Source organism: Pleurodeles waltl, chromosome 1_1 (genome assembly GCF_031143425.1).
Source record: "Pleurodeles waltl isolate 20211129_DDA chromosome 1_1, aPleWal1.hap1.20221129, whole genome shotgun sequence".
NCBI lineage: Eukaryota > Metazoa > Chordata > Amphibia > Caudata > Salamandridae > Pleurodeles > Pleurodeles waltl.
In genome coordinates, this window is record NC_090436.1 from 203,911,324 (window position 1) to 203,932,328 (window position 21,005).

Below are 21,005 nucleotides of genomic sequence, written 5' to 3' on the forward strand. Positions count from 1 at the left end.
TAAAAAAATGTCTAAATATGGGCCTCTGGTTTTTACCCTCGTTGTCTCTTGGGCTGTCCCCCTCTCCGATTTCGTCCCCTCAGATCTGCGCATGGCAGCCTTCCAGGCAGACCTCTGTGCCCCGAGTTTAATTTGTTCACTCTTCAGGCCAGTGGTCGCCGATCACTGCTCTAAAAATACCTTGAGGCCTTCCTCTATTGTAGTTTGTTTTGACTCATTCTCTGGAAACACCCACCTGGCCCCTGCTCTGGTCTCCTAATGCCTGATAATGGCATATATGCAGTGCTAGATAATATAGGTACTCTCCCTGGTGCGGCCCACATGGCATGGCGATTCTTGCAAAAAAGCCTTTCAAGATAAGGTGAAGTCCACCCCCTCCTTATTTGTCTACTCACACTCAGATTGACTCACGTTGTTGTGTTTTACTTCATTTTTTCCATTCCTGCAGCATCCTCTACATTAGTTCCACTATCTTCCACCACTCCCCCGCTGAACCTGAAAATCCTTAAATAGTTTCCCTAAAGCCTATAGAATCACACTAATACTTTTTTTGGTCTGCAAGTTGCGTCTTCCTGTCGGTTACACCTTTGCTGCTTCATAGTAGAGTAGACCCCATAGTCTGTTTAGTTACATTTGAACCTTATAGACTCTAACCTAACTCAGTAATGTTTGGAAGCTCCATCTTGCTGGGGGGATGCGCTTCCTCAGCTCTAGCTGGTTCACATAGTCCATACATCACCTAGCGGGTGGAAGCTGCTCCTTCCAGGAGGCCACACTAGACAATTTCTAATAAAAAGGTGTCAACTCCTAACCTACTTCATCCCAATGCACACTTCCTACCCTCTCCCCAGTACTACCTCTTCCTACTCCATGTACTCCCAAAACTTACCTTCCAATGGGCTGTAATTTAGCACTTCACCTTCTGTAACTCAACTTCTCATTGGGTCCTTTTGTAATCTGTAATTCATCTTCAATCTCTTCAGATATATCCAAGATTTCTTTTTTTCTCTCTTCTTCTTGCCAGGAGAAAAATGCAGGCCCACCCAATTTATATCCCCACGGATAGAATGAACTTCCAAGCGGATTCTCAGACTGTGTAAGTTTTCAGCCAGCTATACATTGTGGTCTGGGTAAATATCAACTGAATGTCTCAGCCTTTATGTATGTTTTCGTACCTTGAAATACACACTCTCTTTCATTTGGCTTTCAGTGTTTGAAGGAAAATTGCAGTTTGGATTGACGGACTGTACCTTAACATTTTTGATAAATGAATTGGAGGGCATCAGTTTGAAATGAGCTCGCTCTTCTTATAAATAATTTTTAGCTATCCTTTCTGTCAGTTACTGATTGCTGTACTGAAGTTCCAATTCTAAAGATTTTACACCCCAGATTACAATCAACTAGCCAAGCCGTTAACACCCACATTTGTTTTCCATCTTTTTGTCAGTATGCAGTTGAATGTTTCTTTCTGTTTAAAACCCTCTCTTTTATTTTAGTGTCAGTTTTTTGGTGTTGCACATCTTTTGATTAGATGTGGGGATGCAGTCATGAGTTTCGATTTGTCCCTAAAAATGCAGCGACTCTTAATGCATACGTTATGAAACAATGGCCTAAAAGGAATAATACTAGATGTGGCTGTTTATGATGTGAACTAGTTTTCTCTTTGTCAGGATGCTTCTTTGTTGGTAATCTATGTAAACAGTTAAAGTACTCAGTCTTAATGGAAGCTGAAAGAGATTACCACAAACCTAACAATATCAACTGTTCGGACACGGTTATGTTAGATAGCTTTCCTTATAAGATAAGTGAGTTACCTGTTAATATCCAGTTTCAAGAACATATTTTTTTAAACGCTCTAAATTTATTTAATAATTTAATCAATTGTCTCCTTTAAACATTTATATTACATAAATTATTGTTAGTTCTTATGACTATCAAAAAGGTCTATGTAGTACATTAATATCACAGATCATTACAAGCAAAATCAGATATAGAAAAATGAACAAAAGTCACAGAACCAGATTATAGGACAATATTCACCTCCACCCCGACACACACAACTCCAAGTGACAAACTTTATATATATATATGAACACATGCAATGGTATTTAACAATAGGTCGGTCAGTTATATACACACAGAAGGGGAGCACGAGCAATACCTTGGCACCCATCTACCGTTAAGAGATCACCACAGGTATCATGCAACCTGGAGCAGTATATCTGTGCCCATTATTCAACTTCCGTTACTGTCGCTAAAACGCATTCAGTAGTGCAGTTTATTTACAAATACAGTCTACCAGTCTATGGTGACACATCATCTGCCATAACTTCTACACTCATTAGTAATTCCTCCCAACTATTTGTCAATTCAGGAGCAGGGCCACACCCTCCTACAGACACACACTAAAAGAATAAATCCAAGACCATATTAGAAAAATAACCCTTCTTTTTATATATGTTTCAAACCCAAGAACATTGAAATCAGGCAAGTAGGTTTTCAAGCATGAATACCTTGTAGAATTAAGAATCAACACAGTGCAATTCTCAAAGTTCTTCAATGCTAACCTATGAAGGAAAACAATGTTCAGCAAACACAAAGTTAACAATGACTTACAAGGCCAAACTTACTGGGTACTGATCAGAACCACACCAACAGGTCACTTCAAGCGGCACTGGGGAGGCTGGTTTAGGGGTGCAGTAAGGTGTCGGGTGCCCAATGGTTATCAATTGTAGTTGGTCATTGTGACAAACATGCTGCAGGCTCTGGCTGGGAAGCCAGTTGGGGACAACAAACAGGTAGGTTGTAGACATGGGGTGCTAAGGGACATACGTGCACCTTTGGTCCATTTCTCCAAAACCCAGGGACGACGGATACAGGGGTGTCCTTAGGCATTGGATTTTCGTGTCCGGGAGCACTCACGGTCAGGAGGCCCTCTGTGTTGAGGCTGCAGGCCTCGTCAGGGAATCCGGCAATGGGGTGGACTCGAGCTTGGAGGAGCAGTGGGACGTCATTGGCACCAGTGACCCACCTCAGATCGAGTTGTGGTCGACTGGTGCAATGGTTGCTGAAGGTGTCAGGTTTTCTCTGACCACAAGGCTTCAGAATAGGGGGCCTGCATGCAAAGGCTGCAGGAAACTTGAGTGAATCCCAGATGGGTGAGATATATATAATATACTTCTTCTGAAATACATGGTAATTTTTATTGTTCAGTGTAAAGATTACTAGGGGTAAATTGCCACTGAAATACCAAATACAGACTAGTTGCAAAAAAACACACGTCTGGGCATACCTATCATTTTTGGCTTTCCTCGCTGTGCCACATGACTCAAGCAAGACCTCACTGACGAGGTCTAACTAGGCCACTACCGGTCTGGGGATGCTTGTTTCCTGTTAAGAGGGGACCTAGCCTGCCTGCTCGAGCTGGACTGTTCCTGTAGAGCAGGACCAAGGCTTATTTGCATATGGTGCTTTGCTTTTGAGGTGGCATGGTAGGCAGAATAACGATGGTATGGGAGGTGGCCAAGATTAATTCAAGAATTCCACCCCATCACTCTTTGTTTTCCTCTTTTTTTGGGGGGGAGGGGGGGGGGAATTAAGCACTGGATCGCTTTGGCTTAAGTCATTGTTTTTCTTCAGGCTCTCCTATTGTATGGGGCCTATCTCAATGTTTCACAGTCTTTTTTTTTTTATTGATACGGATTGTACATTGGCTGTGGCAGAATGATCTGTACAGTATTTTATACATATATATATATATATATATATATATTCCTACAGTGACATCAGCTGTCTGACAGTGTGCTATGCTGCTATAAAGAAACAATGCTGAAGGAGCACTGCAATAGTCTGCCGCGCATCACTCCTGGACACCATGGAATTAAGCAGTGCCTTTCTTAGTTCAGCAGCCAGCCCTACACCGTCAATCTCTGTTTACAAAAATCAGAAGAGACACATAGGGGCATATTTATAATGCCCTGGTGCCATCTTGCGCCACATTAACGTCATTATTTTTGATGTTAAATTGGCCCAACAAGGCCAAAATCCCCACTCCGTATTTACAGAGTGGCGCAATGCATGCATTGCGCCACTCTGTAACCCTTTACGCTACATTATGCCTGTGCCAGGAATAATGTATGCAAAGGGGGCGTTCCCCCGTTAGGGGGGCCTAAAAAATGGGACATATGAAATCTATGAGACTTCCTTGCGCCATTTTGTAATAAATGTTTAACGTCTGCTCAGAGCAGGCATTAAAAGGGGGCTTCCACTCTTTAGAAAGGGGCCCTATGTACTCTGCAGGACTAGCACCAACAGTTTGGCGCTACTCCTGCAGACCACATCAATAGCGTCAAAAATATTGAAGCTTTTGCCCCCTACCCTGCGCCATGGTGTGCCATATTTTAAAAACGGCGCACACATGGTGGCGGAAGGGGGTCGCTAAGGGGCGCAGGGAAAGTGGCGCTGCACTCGGTGCATATATCTGCCCCATAATGTCTCTTAGGCTTGATAGAAAACACTTGAGTAAAACATATCAATAAAACGTTTGTAACTAGGTGGAAAGTGCTGTTAGGTGATGGGCGTGGCCACTGCAGTCTTGCAGACAAACTGTGAATACACTTGTGTGCGTAAGTAAAGTCAAACAATTGGGAGCAAGCACCCTTACATACTTCTTCATGTCTTCAGCACACAGTCATCCTTTTACTGCCACTCACTTCACGCTACAGGATTTGCTAACGTGCAACAGCTTTTTCTGCTGTAGTAAAACAATCAATAGGCAAAAGGATCGGATGGCTAAAGTCACACCCTCTGTCAGTTTCTATCAAATGCTTTGTTAGTGGGTTTCTTTTGAAACACCAGAATCATGTAATCCTGTTGACAGTCACACCTAGGCAAAGTATGTACACATCTGTAAAATGTAGTGGGGTGGTCTCTAAACATGACGGACAACTCAGCAAGCCAATCATGTGAAGGAATTGCACCCAGACGACCTAATTGCTAGCAGGGGCTGACTCGAGGCCCATCCCAGCATGCTATGTTGTGCGTTGTGTTGACATAAGCTGCGTATACAGCAGAATGACAACGCTGATCTCAAGAAAAACTGCACACCAAGAAACAATATCATATTTCCAATTCACTTTGGAAAAATGCACGTCATTGGTTCTCAATTTTTAAATAGCATAATGTCCTCTAATTCAGGAGTTTGGGTTCCTCAAAGAACTGCAGCTCAGAAGTCACTACGCGAATATATCCAACTTAAGAGTGTTAGCTATTTAAGAGAAGACACAGGAGTGTGCTACTGCCAAGACATTTAATTAGTATTTTATGAAGTGTTTGCATTATTGGCCAGAGTTCTAATGAATTCCTTTGGAATCTATGACACTTTACAGTTCCTGTCTATCCTTAGGGAGTGTCCACTTGGTGTTCTGAAATTCTGTGATCTGTTAGCAAGAGAAAGACTGCTATGCTTTAAAAGTGTTCTGTAAAATCATTTTGAGTCCTTTGTGAATTATCCTCCAGCACCTAAGTTTTGAATGAAATATTCAAATATTGCACAGCTAATTATATTGCATGAGTGTTCCGTGGGTGCCTTTCGCGCAATGGGACCCACTTTCTAATTTTCATTATATGGTATCTTTATAATGTATTGTGATCATCTTAAAATGTTTAACAGTAATTTCCATGCCAAGTTTCAGAGTCGGAAACCTATGTGCTCTTCATGCATCTCTAGTAATAAACACCAAAATCCCTAATCACTCTATTGGTATCGGACGCATGTAGGAAAGAGACAACCAACTAATTACATCTCTGTTTTTTAGGTTGCACAATATAAATACAGCTTCCACTGAAAATCTGAATGAATCTGTGGACAGTGGTAGATCGAGAGAAAGTTGGCGCGAGCCTAAAAAAACAAGTAGAAAAAAACATTATGTCGACGGTGATTCTGGACCAGAAGAAAAGTTAGCTCATGCGCTGACAATGGTGGAAGAGTTTATTCAAGAAAAAGAGGTATATACAGTGTTTGAGTTGCATTCCTTGCATCTGTTACACTTGCTCTCTTGCATGCTGAAGTTTTCAATAGACATAAAGTGCACAAGCTCCACTTTGCACATCACTAGGCACAAGCAGCACACCAAAAAGCACTAATGATAGCAGCATTATAGCTAACCCCTCTATTCTAGGCTTCCCATACCTCCAAACCAATAGTGTTTTGTGGTTGTTTAACCCACTTTTCTGTAAACCCAGACTGTAGATACTTGTTTTATTGAAATCTTAATTTTATGTTTTTTTTGCAGCTCATTGTTGTCATCAGGTGTTTAATGATTTAAAGGGCAGTGGATGGTATAAAGTATTACAACGATGTCTCCAGTGCTTTGTTGTCTGATTTACACGTGAAAGCTATGGTCTCAGTCAAGTCTCCTTATAACGCCATCTGCTACCCTGGGCTCTTCTCAGGTCTCTCAGACCTGCTCTGGCCATGCTCTTCTGAGATCATGCTTACTCCTACTTTCCGGGTTGCAGTATTCAGATGACATTGTTTTGTTGGATTCAGAGCTGAATGGGTACCAGAAGCAGCTCTGGAAAAACTTTTCATACCAGCTCAGATTGCACTGAGCAAGCACATCAAGCAACTCCGGATGCTGTCCTTTGGTGCGTGGGATGTTAGAAAGTCCTCTGATCACACCCCAAGACTATTTTACGTCGACCTATTTTTCCCCAAATATCTAAATAAAAATACATACATCTTATGAGCATATATATATACATATAATTATGATAATTATGATCACATCACCTTATCCAGACGGAACTCCATTGGCGACTCCTACCAGTCCGCACCATCTTTAATACTAGCTGCATTACTTAAACAGCTATCTTGACCAGGAACCCTTCTTTTTCTCACCTTCTCTGCACACCCAGAGCCAGGACACCATAAGACTGCAGATTACGAACTGTAAAAAAAGCAAGGCAACAAGGTCTTTCCATCTGTGCACCCAGGATCTAGAACAATTTCCCATATACATGAGGTCTGGCCCAGTGCTGCTCTAATTTAGAAAAGAGTTAAAGACCCATCTCTTTAAAGAACACTACATCGCAATGCATTAACCATCACCAACTCAGCTTCCTTTCCTATTACTTGCCTTTGACCATGTATAGTGCGCTCCTCTGCCTTTTGGCTAGGTTTGTACCATAGAAATGCCAGATAGATATTATAGGGCCTCTCGTCAGCCCTGTTCATCCATTGGCATGTTCAAGTGTTATTCATAATTTCCTTTGGCCCACCAAAGCATGCAGGTTAAGGCAGTGTATCGGCTGACCTCACAATTGGCTCTCCTCACTATGAGTGACTGCATTTGAAAACATTTGGCAATAACATGGATATAAAGATGGACAGATGTACACTGGGGGCCAATGAAGAGTTTAGGTTGTGTTTCCTTGCCTTGAGCGCTGTTCTTCTCCTGAATGCCATGTTAATGGTGTTGGTAAAATGGGAGCTTCAGTGATGAGTTTCCTTTATGGTGTGCAGAGTTCTTTTGTGTCCTGCAGATCATTTCTTACTGCTGTTGTCACTTTTTCTGCTTCTGTCTAGCTGGCTCACTTGTTGTCTGAGAGCTCTTGAGTGTACCAAGGCTTAGAGCATGGAGATGGTGGGTCACACGCACTTTGAACATGCAGTTGAAGCTGTGTGTTTTCTATGGATGGTTAGAGGTAGCTGTGATGGTGTTCAGGTTTTCCTAGTTTTCAGTGAGCATGATTTTGAAGATGCACACTTGTTGCTTGATTAGCTTCCATCGTTAAAGGAGATGGTGAAATGGACATTCAAGTCACAGTCTAAAGGCAGGTGGCAGGGTTGGCATCGTTGATTAGATGAGGACCTTGGTTTGATTTGTGCATGAAGGGATACTACCATGTTGTGAGATGTTAGTGTTTTCTAGCAGGTCTAGGTTTTTACCTTCATGGACCTGTGTTGCTGTCTCCCGAGAGACTGAAGTCAACAGGCAAGAAGTTTAAGTAAGTAGCTGGAGGATGCTGTGCTTATGGTATGCTTACAAGGAAGACCTCTTTATCTTAGTTTGCCCTGGTATGACATCTGGTCGTAGATGTCACATGAGATCTATGATAATGGAATTATGCTTTAATCCTGGTGCAGCTTCTCATTGACTGCCTGCATGAATAGGTTAGGACATATTATGATACATTAGGTTCTACCATAGTGTTGGGCTTCTTGTGCAAAATTGTTGTCTTTTTCTTTTTGTTTTATGGCAGATATTCTGGTGGTATCTTTGTGAAGCCTTCAAGGGTGATAGCCAAGAGATAGCACTGGGGTTGGGGGTTCACATGACCTCTTTCCATAATGGCTTCTCAAAACCTCCTGCTTAATAGCCTATTAGCAATAATATAATATTCCTGCCTAAACCTCTACTGCTCAACTTTATCTTCCTTTCTTTTTGAGGACCCTCGAATCCTCTTCACAAGTAGCTGCTCTTTCTGAAGTGGAACCTATTGTTATCACAGTTTTTCCCTGTTGTGCTTCTAACACCTGCCTCAGTCATGCTTACCCCCTGCCTATTTACAAGAAGATCAAATCTGAGATGGATCCTTTTTTATTTGAGACCTTCAGTTATAATTATTTCTGATGTTCAATGAAAGTAACCCTCCTCAAAATATACCAGCCAAACAGCAGAGGTAGTACGGACGTGTCTACCAGGTGTGGACATAAACCGTGCTTCTACGGTGTATCGGCATTCATTGTGCATATTGCACAAGTGGGATGTATCGATATAGCAGTGTGGTGTTAGAGAGAATAAGCATGTTTATGCAGCTTTTCCTCAATAAAACAATTGCACATGCCCTCTACTAAGAGAGGTCATTCAAGTCTCAAATCAGTTGGTTTAAGCATCAGCTTACTTATCAAATTTTTCTCCCAACTTCAGGGCCATAGTATCTGACCCCAGGTTATACCTTGTTATAAAACTGTTTTCATTCTTCAACAGAAGGTTTGTCACTATTTGAAATATGGACTGATATACTGCATGAAAATAAGTGTTAAAATGTGTCCCTCTAGTCCAGGGTTCTGCAAAGTCAGTCCTGGAGAGCCGGGTCCAGGCCTGATTTTTAGCATATCCACATTTAGAAAACTGTAGATTTCTGAAACATCTTTTTTCTAAATGTGGATATGCTAAAAATCAGGCATGGACCCGGCTCTCCAGGACCGACTTTGCAGAACCCTGCTCTAGTCCATTGGACGATAGAAGAGCATCAACACAAAGTGACTATGAATACCCTTCTAGACAACATACTATGTTTTTTTAAGTGAATGTTGGATTTAGCTGATGCTTGATTGGTTGATTAAAATGCCATCAGGTCATGGTTTTCAAGAAAGGAAAAGGGAATTTCGGATTATCAGTGCAGTGTGGGACCTAGGGAGATGTGGGTAGATATGGGAGTACTGAAGGAGAATTGTCAAAAAGGAACTTTTTCAGTTTGTAGCAAGGCAGGGAATATGGCATTGATGGTCATTCAGTAGCAGTATATTTTTAGGTGGGTACTTTGGCTTAAAAGGAGCTCCCTTCACCCGTCCAGGTTTTGGGAACCTAGGCAATAAATGTGGAAACTCTGCTTAGACCATTAGTTTCTTGCAGAGACCTTTTGTGAAATATTTATACAATCTCTATAGCACCAGTGACTTCCTCATCAAACTTGAACCATGACCCTGGAGCAGGTAGACACACAGGCATATGTGTGTGTTGAACATGAATGTTTGTGAACATTTGGGAATTTGTGGGTGTGTTTTTGGCTTGACAGTCCTTATCACCCTCCCAGCACAGCTGGACATCCACTTATCACATGTTTCCCTATCACCTGCAAGCTCATGAGTTGGCTTGGCAATTTAATTTGCCTCACTATTGCTAAAGCCCAAACCGTGCTCCAGTGCACAGGAGCACAACACGTCAAGGGCAGAAGAGGGCTCACATTGCCTCTTTTTATCTCCAGAAAGTATATAAGTTCACCTTTACTATGTAATGGCAAGTGGCATATTCAATGCCCTCTTGGACCAAGGAGGGAGAGACAGGTGGCATCCTGAATCCCCTCTAAGCATAGATTACATTATTGTACTGGCAAGGGTTTTTTACATGGTGAACCTGAAGGCAAGCGTAAACTACTAATGCCTGACTCCTATAAACGGTAGAAGAACTATCTGTATGATGAAGCGGGCAGTCATATATAGCACAACATCAGCAGATAACTATAGTATTGGATATTAGAGGTGAAATGATGTATTGATAGCTATACTGTCGGATCGTTGAAATATGGTATGTAAAGAAATGGCTTCCTGTTGCAGTTACCCCCCACTTTTTGCCTGATACTGATGCTGACTTGACTGAGAAGTGTGCTGGGACTCTGCTAACCATGCTCCAGCACCAGTGTTCTTTCACCTAAAATGTACCATTGTCTCCACAATTGGCACAACCCTGGCACCTAGGTAAGTCCCTTGTAACTGGTACCCCTGGTACTAAGGGCCCTGATGCCAGGGAAGGTCTCTAAGGGCTGCAGCATGTCTTATGCCACCCTAGGGACCCCTCACTCAGCACAGACACACTGCTTGCCAGCTTGTGTGTGCTGGTGGGGAGAAAATGACTAAGTCGAAATGGCACTCCCCTCAGGGTGCCATGCCAACCTCACACTGCCTGTGGCATAGGTAAGTCACCCCTCTAGCAGGCCTTACAGCCCTAAGGCAGGGTGCACTATACCACAGGTGAGGGCATAGGTGCATGAGCACTATGCCCCTACAGTGTCTAAGCAAAACCTTAGACATTGTAAGTGCAGGGTAGCCATAAGAGAATATGGTCTGGGAGTCTGTCAAAAACGAACTCCACAGCTCCATAATGGCTACACTGAATACTGGAAAGTTTGGTACCAACCTTCTCAGAATAATAAACCCACACTGATGCCAGTGTTGGATTTATAAAAAAATTTACACAAAGTGCATCTTAGAGATGCACCCTGTATTTTACCCAATTGTTCAGTGCAGGACTGACTGGTCTGTGCCAGCCTTTTGCTGAGAGACGAGTTTCTGACCCCATGCGGTGAGAGCCTTTGTGCTCTCTGAGGACAGAAACAAAGACTGCTCTGGGTGGAGGTGCTTCACATCTCCCCCCTGCAAGAACTGTAACACCTAGCAGTGAGCTTCAAAGGCTCAAGCTTCGTGTTACAATGCCCCAGGGCACTCCAGCTAGTGGAGATGCCCGCCCCCTGGACCCAGCCCCCACTTTTGGCGGCAAGTCCAGGAGAGATAATGAGAAACACAAGGAGGAGTCACTGGCCAGTCAGGACAGCCCCTAAGGTGTCCTGAGCTGAGGTGACTCTGACTTTTAGAAATCCTCCATCTTGTAGAAGGAGGATTCCCCCAATAGGGATAGGAATGTGACCCCCTCTCCTTGGGAGGAGGCACAAAGAGGTTGTACCCACCCTCAGGGCTAGTAGCCATTGGCTACTAACCCCCCAGACCTAAACACGCCCTTAAATTTAGTATTTAAGGGCTCCCCTGAACCTAAGAATTTAGATTCCTGCAACTTACAGAAGAAGAGGACTGCTGAGCTGAAAAACCCCTGCAGAAGAAGAAAGAAGACACCAACTGCTTTGGCCCCAGTCCTACCGGCCTGTCTCCTGCCTTCAGAAGAAAACTGCTCCAGCGACGCTTTCCCCAGGACCAGCGACCTCTGAATCCTCAGAGGACTGCCCTGCTTCCAAGAGACCAAGAAACTCCAGAGAACAGTGGCTCTGTTCAACAAAGACTGCAACTTTGTATCCAGAGGAACAGATTTAAAGACCCCTGCAATCCACGCAAGAAGCGTGAGACTTACAGCACTGCACCCGGCGACCCCGACTCGACTGGTGAAGAAACAACACCTCAGGGAGGACCCTCCGTCGGCTCCGAGACCGTGAGTAACCAAAGTTGTCCCCCCTGAACCCCCACAGCGATGCCTGCAGAGGGAATCCCGAGGCTCCCCCTGACCGCGACTGCCTGACTCTGAAATCCCGACGCCTGGAAAAGACCCTGCACCCGCAGCCCCCAGGACCTGAAGGATTGGAACTCCAGTGCAGGAGGGACCCCCAGGAGGCCCTCTCCCTTGCCCAGGTGGTGGCTACCCCGAGGAGCCCCCCCCCTTGCCTGCCTGCACCGCTGAAGAGACCCCTTGGTCTCCCATTGAAACCTACAGAAAACCCGACGCTTGTTTGCACACTGCACCCGGCCGCCCCCGTGCTGCTGAGGGTGTACTTTTTGTGTGGACTTGTGTCCCCCCCGGTGCCCTACAAAACCCCCCTGGTCTGCCCTCCGAAGACGCGGGTGCTTACCTGCTGGCAGACCGGAACCGGGGCACCCCCTTCTCTCCATTGAAGCCTATGTGTTTTAGGCACCACTTTGAACTCTGCACCTGACCGGCCCTGAGCTGTTGGTGTGGTAACTTTGGGGTTGCTCTGAACCCCCAACGGTGGGCTACCTTGGACCCAAATCTGAACCCTGTAGGTGGGTTACTTACCTGCAAGAACTAACAATACTTTACCTCCCCCAGGAACTGTGAAAATTGCACTGTGTCCACTTTAAAAACAGCTATTTGTGTTTTATGTGAAAAGTATATATGCTACTGTAATTATTCAAAGTTCCTAAAGTACTTACTTGCAATACCTTTCAAATGAGATATTACATGTAGAATTTGAACCTGTGGTTCTTAAAATAAACTAAGAAAATATATTTTTCTATAACAAAAACCTATTGGCTTGGAATTGTCTCTGAGTGTGTGTTCCTCATTTATTGCCTGTGTGTATGTACAACAAATGCTTAACACTACTCCTTTGATAAGCCTACTGCTCGACCACACTACCACAAAATAGAGCATTAGTATTATCTCTTTTTGCCACTATCTTACCTCTAAGGGGAACCCTTGGACTCTGTGCATACTATTCCTTACTTTGAAATAGTGCATACAGTGCCAACTTCCTACATTGGTGGATCAGCGGTGGGGTACAAGACTTTGCATTTGCTGGACTACTCAGCCAATACCTGATCACACGACAAATTCAAAAAATTGTCATTAGAAATTGATTTTTGCAATTTGAACTATTTTTCTAAATTTTTAAAAGTCCTGTCTGGGCCTTGTGTTAGTCCCTGTTAGCATTTCTTTTAGAGTTTAAAAGTTTTGTGAAAGTTTGAATTAGACTCTAGAAATAGTTTTAGATTCTTAAAAAATATTCCAACTTTTAGAAACATAATGTCTGGTGCAGAAGAGAATGTGGTGGAACTCGACATCACACCTTACCTCCATTTTAAGATGAGGGAGCTAAGGTCTCTCTGCAAAATAAAGAAAATCCCAGTTGGCTTAAGACCCTCCAAACAACAGCTCCAGGAGCTTTTGGCAGAGTTTGAAAAAGCCAACCCCTCTGAGGATGACAACCCAGAGGATGATGTTAGTGACTTGGAGGAGAATTCCCCCCTTCCAGTCCTAATTAGGGAGATCAGGGTCCCTCAATCCCTGTCTCCAAATATAATAGTCAGAGATGCTGCTTCCCTCACAGGAGAGACCAGCACCTCTGGAATCACTGAGGATAGCCTCAGTGAAGATGACCTCCTGCTAGCCAGGATGGCCAAAAGATTGGCTTTGGAGAGACAGCTTGGCTACCCATAGAAAGGGAAAGACAAGAGATGGGCCTAGGTCCCATCAATGGTGGCAGCAACATAAATAGGGTCAGAGATTCTCCTGACATGTTGAAAATCCCTAAAGGGATTGTAACTAAATATGAAGATGGTGATGACATCACCAAATGGTTCACAGCTTTTGAGAGGGCTTGTGTAACCAGAAAAGTAAGCAGATCTCACTGGGGTGCTCTCCTTTGGGAAATGTCCACTGGAAAGTGTAGGGATAGACTCCTCACACTCTCTGGAAAAGATGCAGAATCTTATAACCTCATGAAGGGAACCCTGATTGAGGGCTTTGGATTCTCCACTGAGGAGTATAGAATTAGATTCAGGGGGGCTCAAAAAACCTTGAGCCAGACCTGGGTTGATTTTGTAGAGTACTCAGTGAAAACACTGGATGGTTGGGTAACTGGAAATGAAGTGCATGACTATGTTGGGCTTTATAATTTGTTTATGAAAGAACTCATTTTACGTAACTGCTTCAATGAAAAGTTGCCTCAGTATCTGGTAGACCTAGGTCCAAATTCTCCCCAAGAATTGGGAAAGAAGGAGGACCATTGGGTCAAGACTAGGGTAACCAAAACTTCCACTGGGGGTGACCAAAAGAAAGGGGTTACAAAGCCTCCCCAGGAAAAAGTGGGTGACACTAGAAATAAAGAAAAAGAGTCCTCTGTAGGCCCCCAAAAACCAGACTAGGTGGGTGGGTCCCAAGACACAATCCAAAACAAAGGTGGGCACCAGGGTAAGAACTGGGATGCCACTAAGGCATGGTGCCATAACTGTAGACAGATAGGGCACCACACCAAGGACACTTCTTGTCCCAAAAACAAACCCCCTAGCAAAACCCCAGGGGTGACCAGTGTAGCCATTGGGGATGACTCCTCAGATGAGAAGGCCTTCATAGCCTTCAACTGGAAAAAGGGCCCAACAGGTGAGTTGGAGATTCCAGAGGGAAGTAGACACTTCCACCACCTACTGGTGAATGGAATCCCAGCCACTGCCCTGAGAGACACTTGTGCCAGTCACACCATTGTGCATGACAGGCTGGTGTTCTCAAACCAGTACATCCCAGGTGAGATGGCCAGAGTAAGAGTTAGCCCAGACAGGGTCACTGATAGGCCTGTGGCTTTTGTGCCCATAGAAGTGGGTGGGACGTTTAGCTGGAGAAGGGTGGTAGTCAGTACAGACCTCCCCCTTGATTGTCTCCTTGGAAATGACTACCCAGAGGTTAGTCAGAGCACAAGAGAGGAACTGGTCCAGGGCCAGTCCTCTCCCAAGGACTCTGGAGGTGCTACCCCTGCAGTAACTGCAAGTAGGCCCCAGAAGAAAAAGAAAGGAAAACAGAGTAGGAAAGGTGGACAACCTTTAGCCAAGGTTCCAGCAAGCCAGGGAGATTCTGCTCCAGTAGGGGAGAACTCCACAAGTGGCACTGGTAAAGTCCAACCTGACCCACAAGAAGTCCTGCCTAGTCAGGCAACTGTTAAGCCTGAGTGGGTGGCTCCTCAGTTAGCAGAAGAAAGAGTGGAAGAAGGGTGTTTACTACAAGAGGTAGTAACCCCCCACTCTAATACAGCAGACAGGCACCCTGAACCCAAAGAAGCCTGTAACTTAGCCCCTTCCCTTGTAGGTGAAGAGCTAAAGGTGTGGTTCTGGGCACTGACAGCTGTCAGTGGCCTCTGCTGGGTGTTAGCCTTTATGGCTGCACTATCATTGGCATGGTGGTCTGATCCCATGCCAAATAGCAAGTTAGGCCCCCTGACCCTCTTGGTCATAGTGAGGTTACTCCAGCTCTGGGTAACCTCTTTGGGTAAGCTAGGAGTGACCCTGGCTAAGATAAGATTAGCAGAGGTGGATACCTCTAACCCCAAAATAGAGAGAATGGGTGGAGACATTAAAGATACAGACAAGAGGCAATTCAGACTAGGTCCTATCACTGTGGAAGTGGGTCAGTTCCCCAGAGGGAATGACCTGAACAGGAGGATGTAAGGCAGAGTAGGCCCTGCAACAAACCAGCCTATTTCCTCTACTCTTCCTCGCCTGACAGACTAGGAAGACTCTCCCAGCTTTGGCTGAGTCTCCTGGCCTGTGGGCTGGGGGGGGGGGTTTGTGTAAAGAAATGGCTCCCTGTTGCAGTTACCCCCCACTTTTTGCCTGATACTGATGCTGACTTGACTGAGATGTGTGCTGAGACTCTGCTAACCAGGCCCCAGCACCAGTGTTCTTTCACCTAAAATGTACCATTGTCTCCACAATTGGCACAACCCTGGCACCTAGGTAAGTCCTTTGTAACTGGTACCGCTGGTACTAAGGGCCCTGATGCCAGGGAAGGTCTCTAAGGGCTGCAGCATGTCTTATGCCACCCTAGGGACCCCTCACTCAGCACAGACACACTGCTTGCCAGCTTGTGTGTGCTGGTGGGGAGAAAATGACTAAGTCGAAATGGCACTCCCCTCAGGGTGCCATGCCAACCTCACACTGCCTGTGGCATAGGTAAGTCACCCCTCTAGCAGGCCTTACAGCCCTAAGGCAGGGTGCACTATACCACAGGTGAGGGCATAGGTGCATGAGCACTATGCCCCTACAGTGTCTAAGCAAAACCTTAGACATTGTAAGTGCAGGGTAGCCATAAGAGAATATGGTTTGGGAGTCTGTCAAAAACGAACTCCACAGCTCCATAATGGCTACACTGAATACTGGAAAGTTTGGTACCAACCTTCTCAGAATAATAAACCCAGACTGATGCCAGTGTTGGATTTATTAAAAAATGTACACAGAGTGCATCTTAGAGATGCACCCTGTATTTTACCCAATTGTTCAGAGCAGGACTGACTGGTCTGTGCCAGCCTGCTGCTGAGAGACGAGTTTCTGACCCCATGCGGTGAGAGCCTTTGTGCTCTCTGAGGACAGAAACAAAGCCTGCTCTGGGTGGAGGTGCTTCACACCTCCCCCCTGCAGGAACTGTAACACCTAGCAGTGAGCTTCAAAGGCTCAAGCTTCGTGTTACAATGCCCCAGGGCACTACAGCTAGTGGAGATGCCCGCCCCCTGGACCCAGCCCCCACTTTTGGCGGCAAGTCCAGGAGAGATAATGAGAAAAACAAGGAGGAGTCACTGGCCAGTCAGGACAGCCCCTAAGGTCTAGAAGGAGTATTCCCCCAATAGGGATAGGAATGTGACCCCCTCTCCTTGGGAGGAGGCACAAAGAGGGTGTACCCACCCTCAGGGCTAGTAGCCATTGGCTACTAACCCCCCAGACCTAAACACGCCCTTAAATTTAGTATTTAAGGGCTCCCCTGAACCTAAGAATTTAGATTCCTGCAACTTACAGAAGAAGAGGACTGCTGAGCTGAAAAACCCCTGCAGAAGAAGAAAGAAGACACCAACTGCTTTGGCCCCAGTCCTACCGGCCTGTCTCCTGCCTTCAGAAGAAAACTGCTCCAGTGACGCTTTCCCCAGGACCTGCGACCTCTGAATCCTCAGAGGACTGCCCTGCTTCCAAGAGACCAAGAAACTCCTGAGAACAGCGGCTCTGTTCAACAAAGACTGCAACTTTGTATCCAGAGGAGCAGATTTAAAGACCCCTGCAATCCCCGCAAGAAGCGTGAGACTTGAAACACTGCACCCGGCGACCCCGACTCGACTGGTGAAGAAACAACACATCAGGGAGGACCCTCCGGTGACTCCGAGACTGTGAGTAACCAAAGTTGTCCCCCGTGAGCCCCCGCAGCGACGCCTGCAGAGGGAATCCCGAGGCTCCCCCTGACCGCGACTGCCTGACTCTGAAATCCCGACGCCTGGAAAAGACCCTGCACCCGCAGCCCCCAGGACCTGAAGGATCGGAACTCCATTGCAGGAGTGACCCCCAGGAGGCCCTCTCCCTTGCCCAGGTGGTGGCTACCCCGAGGAGCCCCCCCTTGCCTGCCTGCACCGCTGAAGAGACCCCTTGGTCTACCATTGAAACCTACAGAAAACCCGACGCTTGTTTGCACACTGCACCCGGCCGCCCCTGCGCTGCTGAGGGTGTACTTTTTGTGTGGACTTGTGTCCCCCCCGGTGCCCTACAAAACCCCCCTGGTCTTCCCTCCGAAGATGCGGGTACTTACCTGCTGGCACACCGGAACCGGGGCACCCCCTTCTCTCCATTGAAGCCTATGTGTTTTGGGCACCACTTTGAACTCTGCACCTGACTGGCCCTGAGCTGCTGGTGTGGTAACTTTGGGGTTGCTCTGAACCCCCAACGGTGTGCTACCTTGGACCCAAATCTGAACCCTGTAGGTGGATTACTTACCTGCAAGAACTAACAATACTTTACCTCCCCCAGGAACTGTGAAAATTGCACTGTGTCCACTTTTAAAACAGCTATTTGTGTTTTATGTGAAAAGTATATATGCTACTGTAATTATTCAAAGTTCCTAAAGTACTTACTTGCAATACCTTTCAAATAAGATATTACATGTAGAATTTTTCTTAAAATAAACTAAGAAAATATATTTTTCTATAACAAAAACCTATTGGCTTGGAATTGTCTCTGAGTGTGTGTTCCTCATTTATTGCCTGTGTGTATGTACAACAAATGCTTAACACTACTCCTTTGATAAGCCTACTGCTCGACCACACTACCACAAAATAGAGCATTAGTATTATCTCTTTTTGCCACTATCTTACCTCTAAGGGGAACCCTTGGACTCTGTGCATACTATTCCTTACTTTGAAATAGTGCATACAGAGCCAACTTCCTACATGGTATAACATGTAAAATAACTATAGTATCAGATAATTAGAGTGATGTGTTGCTATCTAAACTGTAGGACCATAAGAAGTCAAGTGATGTGTTGAGATATTCCAGAAGACCCAGGTGAATAGGATCAATGCAGTGTTCATAAGACAAAACTTTTTCCATATTATGCCTGTATATTTCTAGTAAGATTTCTTTCTGAAAATGCATCATAACGTTCTTCTGATTTTGTCTTTAGATATATGAAGCAAACAAAGAATTGATCCGATGTGTAGCACTCACCAGAATAATCCATGGAGATGGACACTGGAGGCTTGCCCAGTCCTTCGCCAATCTCGCATACGGCTACCTGACTCTCAGAGGTACTTCTCCATATGTTATGTTTTGAGGATTTGTAGAGTGCGGCTAATCACCCATGAGGGTATCCTGTCGCTAAGTAAGGCGGGCCTGAGTGGGGAGGAGGAGATGATATAACACTCTAAACCACTTTCAGTGACGTCAGACATTTTTCATCTGCTGAAATTGTTAACGTGCTATGTGACTCTGTCAATAGTGGATTTTATTGAGTGTTCCAAAATTTTAGTGACTATATCTGATGAATAATATGATAGTATTCACATGGCCATCCATTGACATTTTCTTGTGAAATATAACTTCGGAAGTTTTGACTTTCTCAGGCTGGATCTTTGCAGATCCTACTTTAAATAGAGGATACTTTAATTGTGCTTCTTTATATGATTGCTCAATCCCTAATATGAGCCTCATTCAGGCTGAGTAGGTGCCTATTCCCAATTGAGTCTATGTAAATATGTCTTCTGTACTGTTCACTTCTTTATCAACTACCTTAGATAACCAGAACTCTACCCTTGGTGTCATCTGTATAGTTTTTGAACAACACCCTCGTAGATGTGAGCACATCATGGATAGTTTAGATTATCTTCAAGAAGTGGAGTCTTCAGGAAATGGCATCAGGAGACACAAATGATTACAAACTTATGGATTACTTCCTCTTTCTATTAATGATGCCACTATTTTCAGGAATATCTGTAGTCACAAACAGCCATCTTCGCTTCCTGGAATACATCTTCTCCCTACCACCACAAAACAAATTCTGAAAGGATAAGCGAAACCAGAATGCCCTCTGCCCTTTTCACATTTTTCATGTCTACTTTCAGTGAAAGTCTATTTAGGTTTTTCATTGTCCTATGGCATTTCCAATATAGAGCTGTTACTCAGTGACGTGCTGCTTACTAAGGGGTGCTAGAAGGATGGCAATGTTTAACATTTGTTGTTGTGCCATCTGGGCACAACAAACTGTGAGTTGGCTCCTCTTCCGTTTCCTTTGACTCAGTTGCACTGCTTTTGTTTTGCGTTTCTGTGTATTATACTTCTCACGCGTGACAGCACTCACTGTTAGTTTTACATGACCTGGGTGGTGGTACTGCTTTGCTAGTTGCTGTCCCTGGATTATTTACTAGTAATCGTCTTTACACCGATCCCACTCTTTCTCATCACAGTTGTGCCTTGCTCTCTCCTGGAGTGGATCCTATGCTCACACTCTTACTCCATGCTTCTCTCCAAGAGCAGGTCACCCTCAAGTACAAGAGCTGTGATAAGAAGGAGAAACAATGTAGTAATTCCTTGATTACTTCGTGTAATTCCTCGTAGCCTGGCATCCCACTCTCCCACCTTCTTGGAATGGTTTACCTGATCATCTCTTCTTCCTAACTACTTGGTATACCACTGTGTTTTCTAAAGTGCTCTGCCTTGATTTCCTCCCTCCTCCCCATGGCATTACAATTTTAATTAAAGTGCCTGTCTACAGTTATGGATCTGGCTCAAGTATAAACACGGACACGGAAGAAGGTGGCCTGACAGCCTCGATAGTACTTCACACTGTAAAATGACAAGCATATCGACAATGTCATTGTTATTTGTTGAGTTTTAAATGGCATGATCAGTGACTACAGTAGTGTGGGTTTGCTTTTGCAAAAGCAAGTAGTCTGTCCAGGCTTTCAGAACTTGCGATCAAAAATAAAGGTAGTGACACAACCTCAGGCTGCTAGTGAAAGCAAGTTAAGCTCTGCTGTGTAAAGTTGGGTAACCAGTGCTGGTGTGAAGATGGAATTGGTCTGAAAAGCCTATACAAGAAGTTGGCCTCCAGTCACTCGAAAGCCCGTACACAGGTGCAAAACCCAAAGGAATTTCTGCTCCTCCAGGTTACAAGTTGCTCAATGTTTCCGCTCCAGGTATTACTGAGGGTGAAAGTCCTGGGCCTGGTTTTACCAAGTGTGGATCTACATCCTGTGAAATGCAGGCAGCACGCGATGGGCGTGGGCTGAGAAAGCCCGATCCCCACTCCACCTGCCAGATCACTGCGGGGCACACAATACTCCCAGCATTATGGGAGCATGCCATGTCCCCTGATGTGTTTCCCTCCCTACACACCGTGAGTCCATTGTTCCAGTAAAAGGAATGGAAGGCAGCATTTCTCAAGGGATGTTATAAACTACATCTAGCCCCTAAAGGGACTTTAGCAAACTTAGTCTGGCAGGAAATCAATCTCGAGGGGGGC

At 45.0% G+C, this 21,005-nt stretch overlaps 1 protein-coding gene across 3 annotated transcripts in view; it reads left to right on the forward strand.

Annotated features, from left to right (window-relative positions):
- The window catches only part of TTC23L (tetratricopeptide repeat domain 23 like), an 82,591-nt gene that overhangs the window by 11,980 nt on the left and 49,606 nt on the right, over nt 1–21,005 (forward strand). For 2 of the 3 annotated variants that reach the window (XM_069220664.1, XM_069220655.1), the window contains exons 3-5: nt 1,025–1,096; nt 5,817–6,006; nt 18,669–18,792. In XM_069220664.1, coding sequence (XP_069076765.1) covers nt 1,032–1,096; nt 5,817–6,006; nt 18,669–18,792 — 379 coding nt within the window. In that variant the 5' untranslated portion in view covers nt 1,025–1,031. The remainder of the gene's footprint in view (nt 1–1,024; nt 1,097–5,816; nt 6,007–18,668; nt 18,793–21,005) is intronic. The other variant, XM_069220675.1, reaches the window with a different exon arrangement.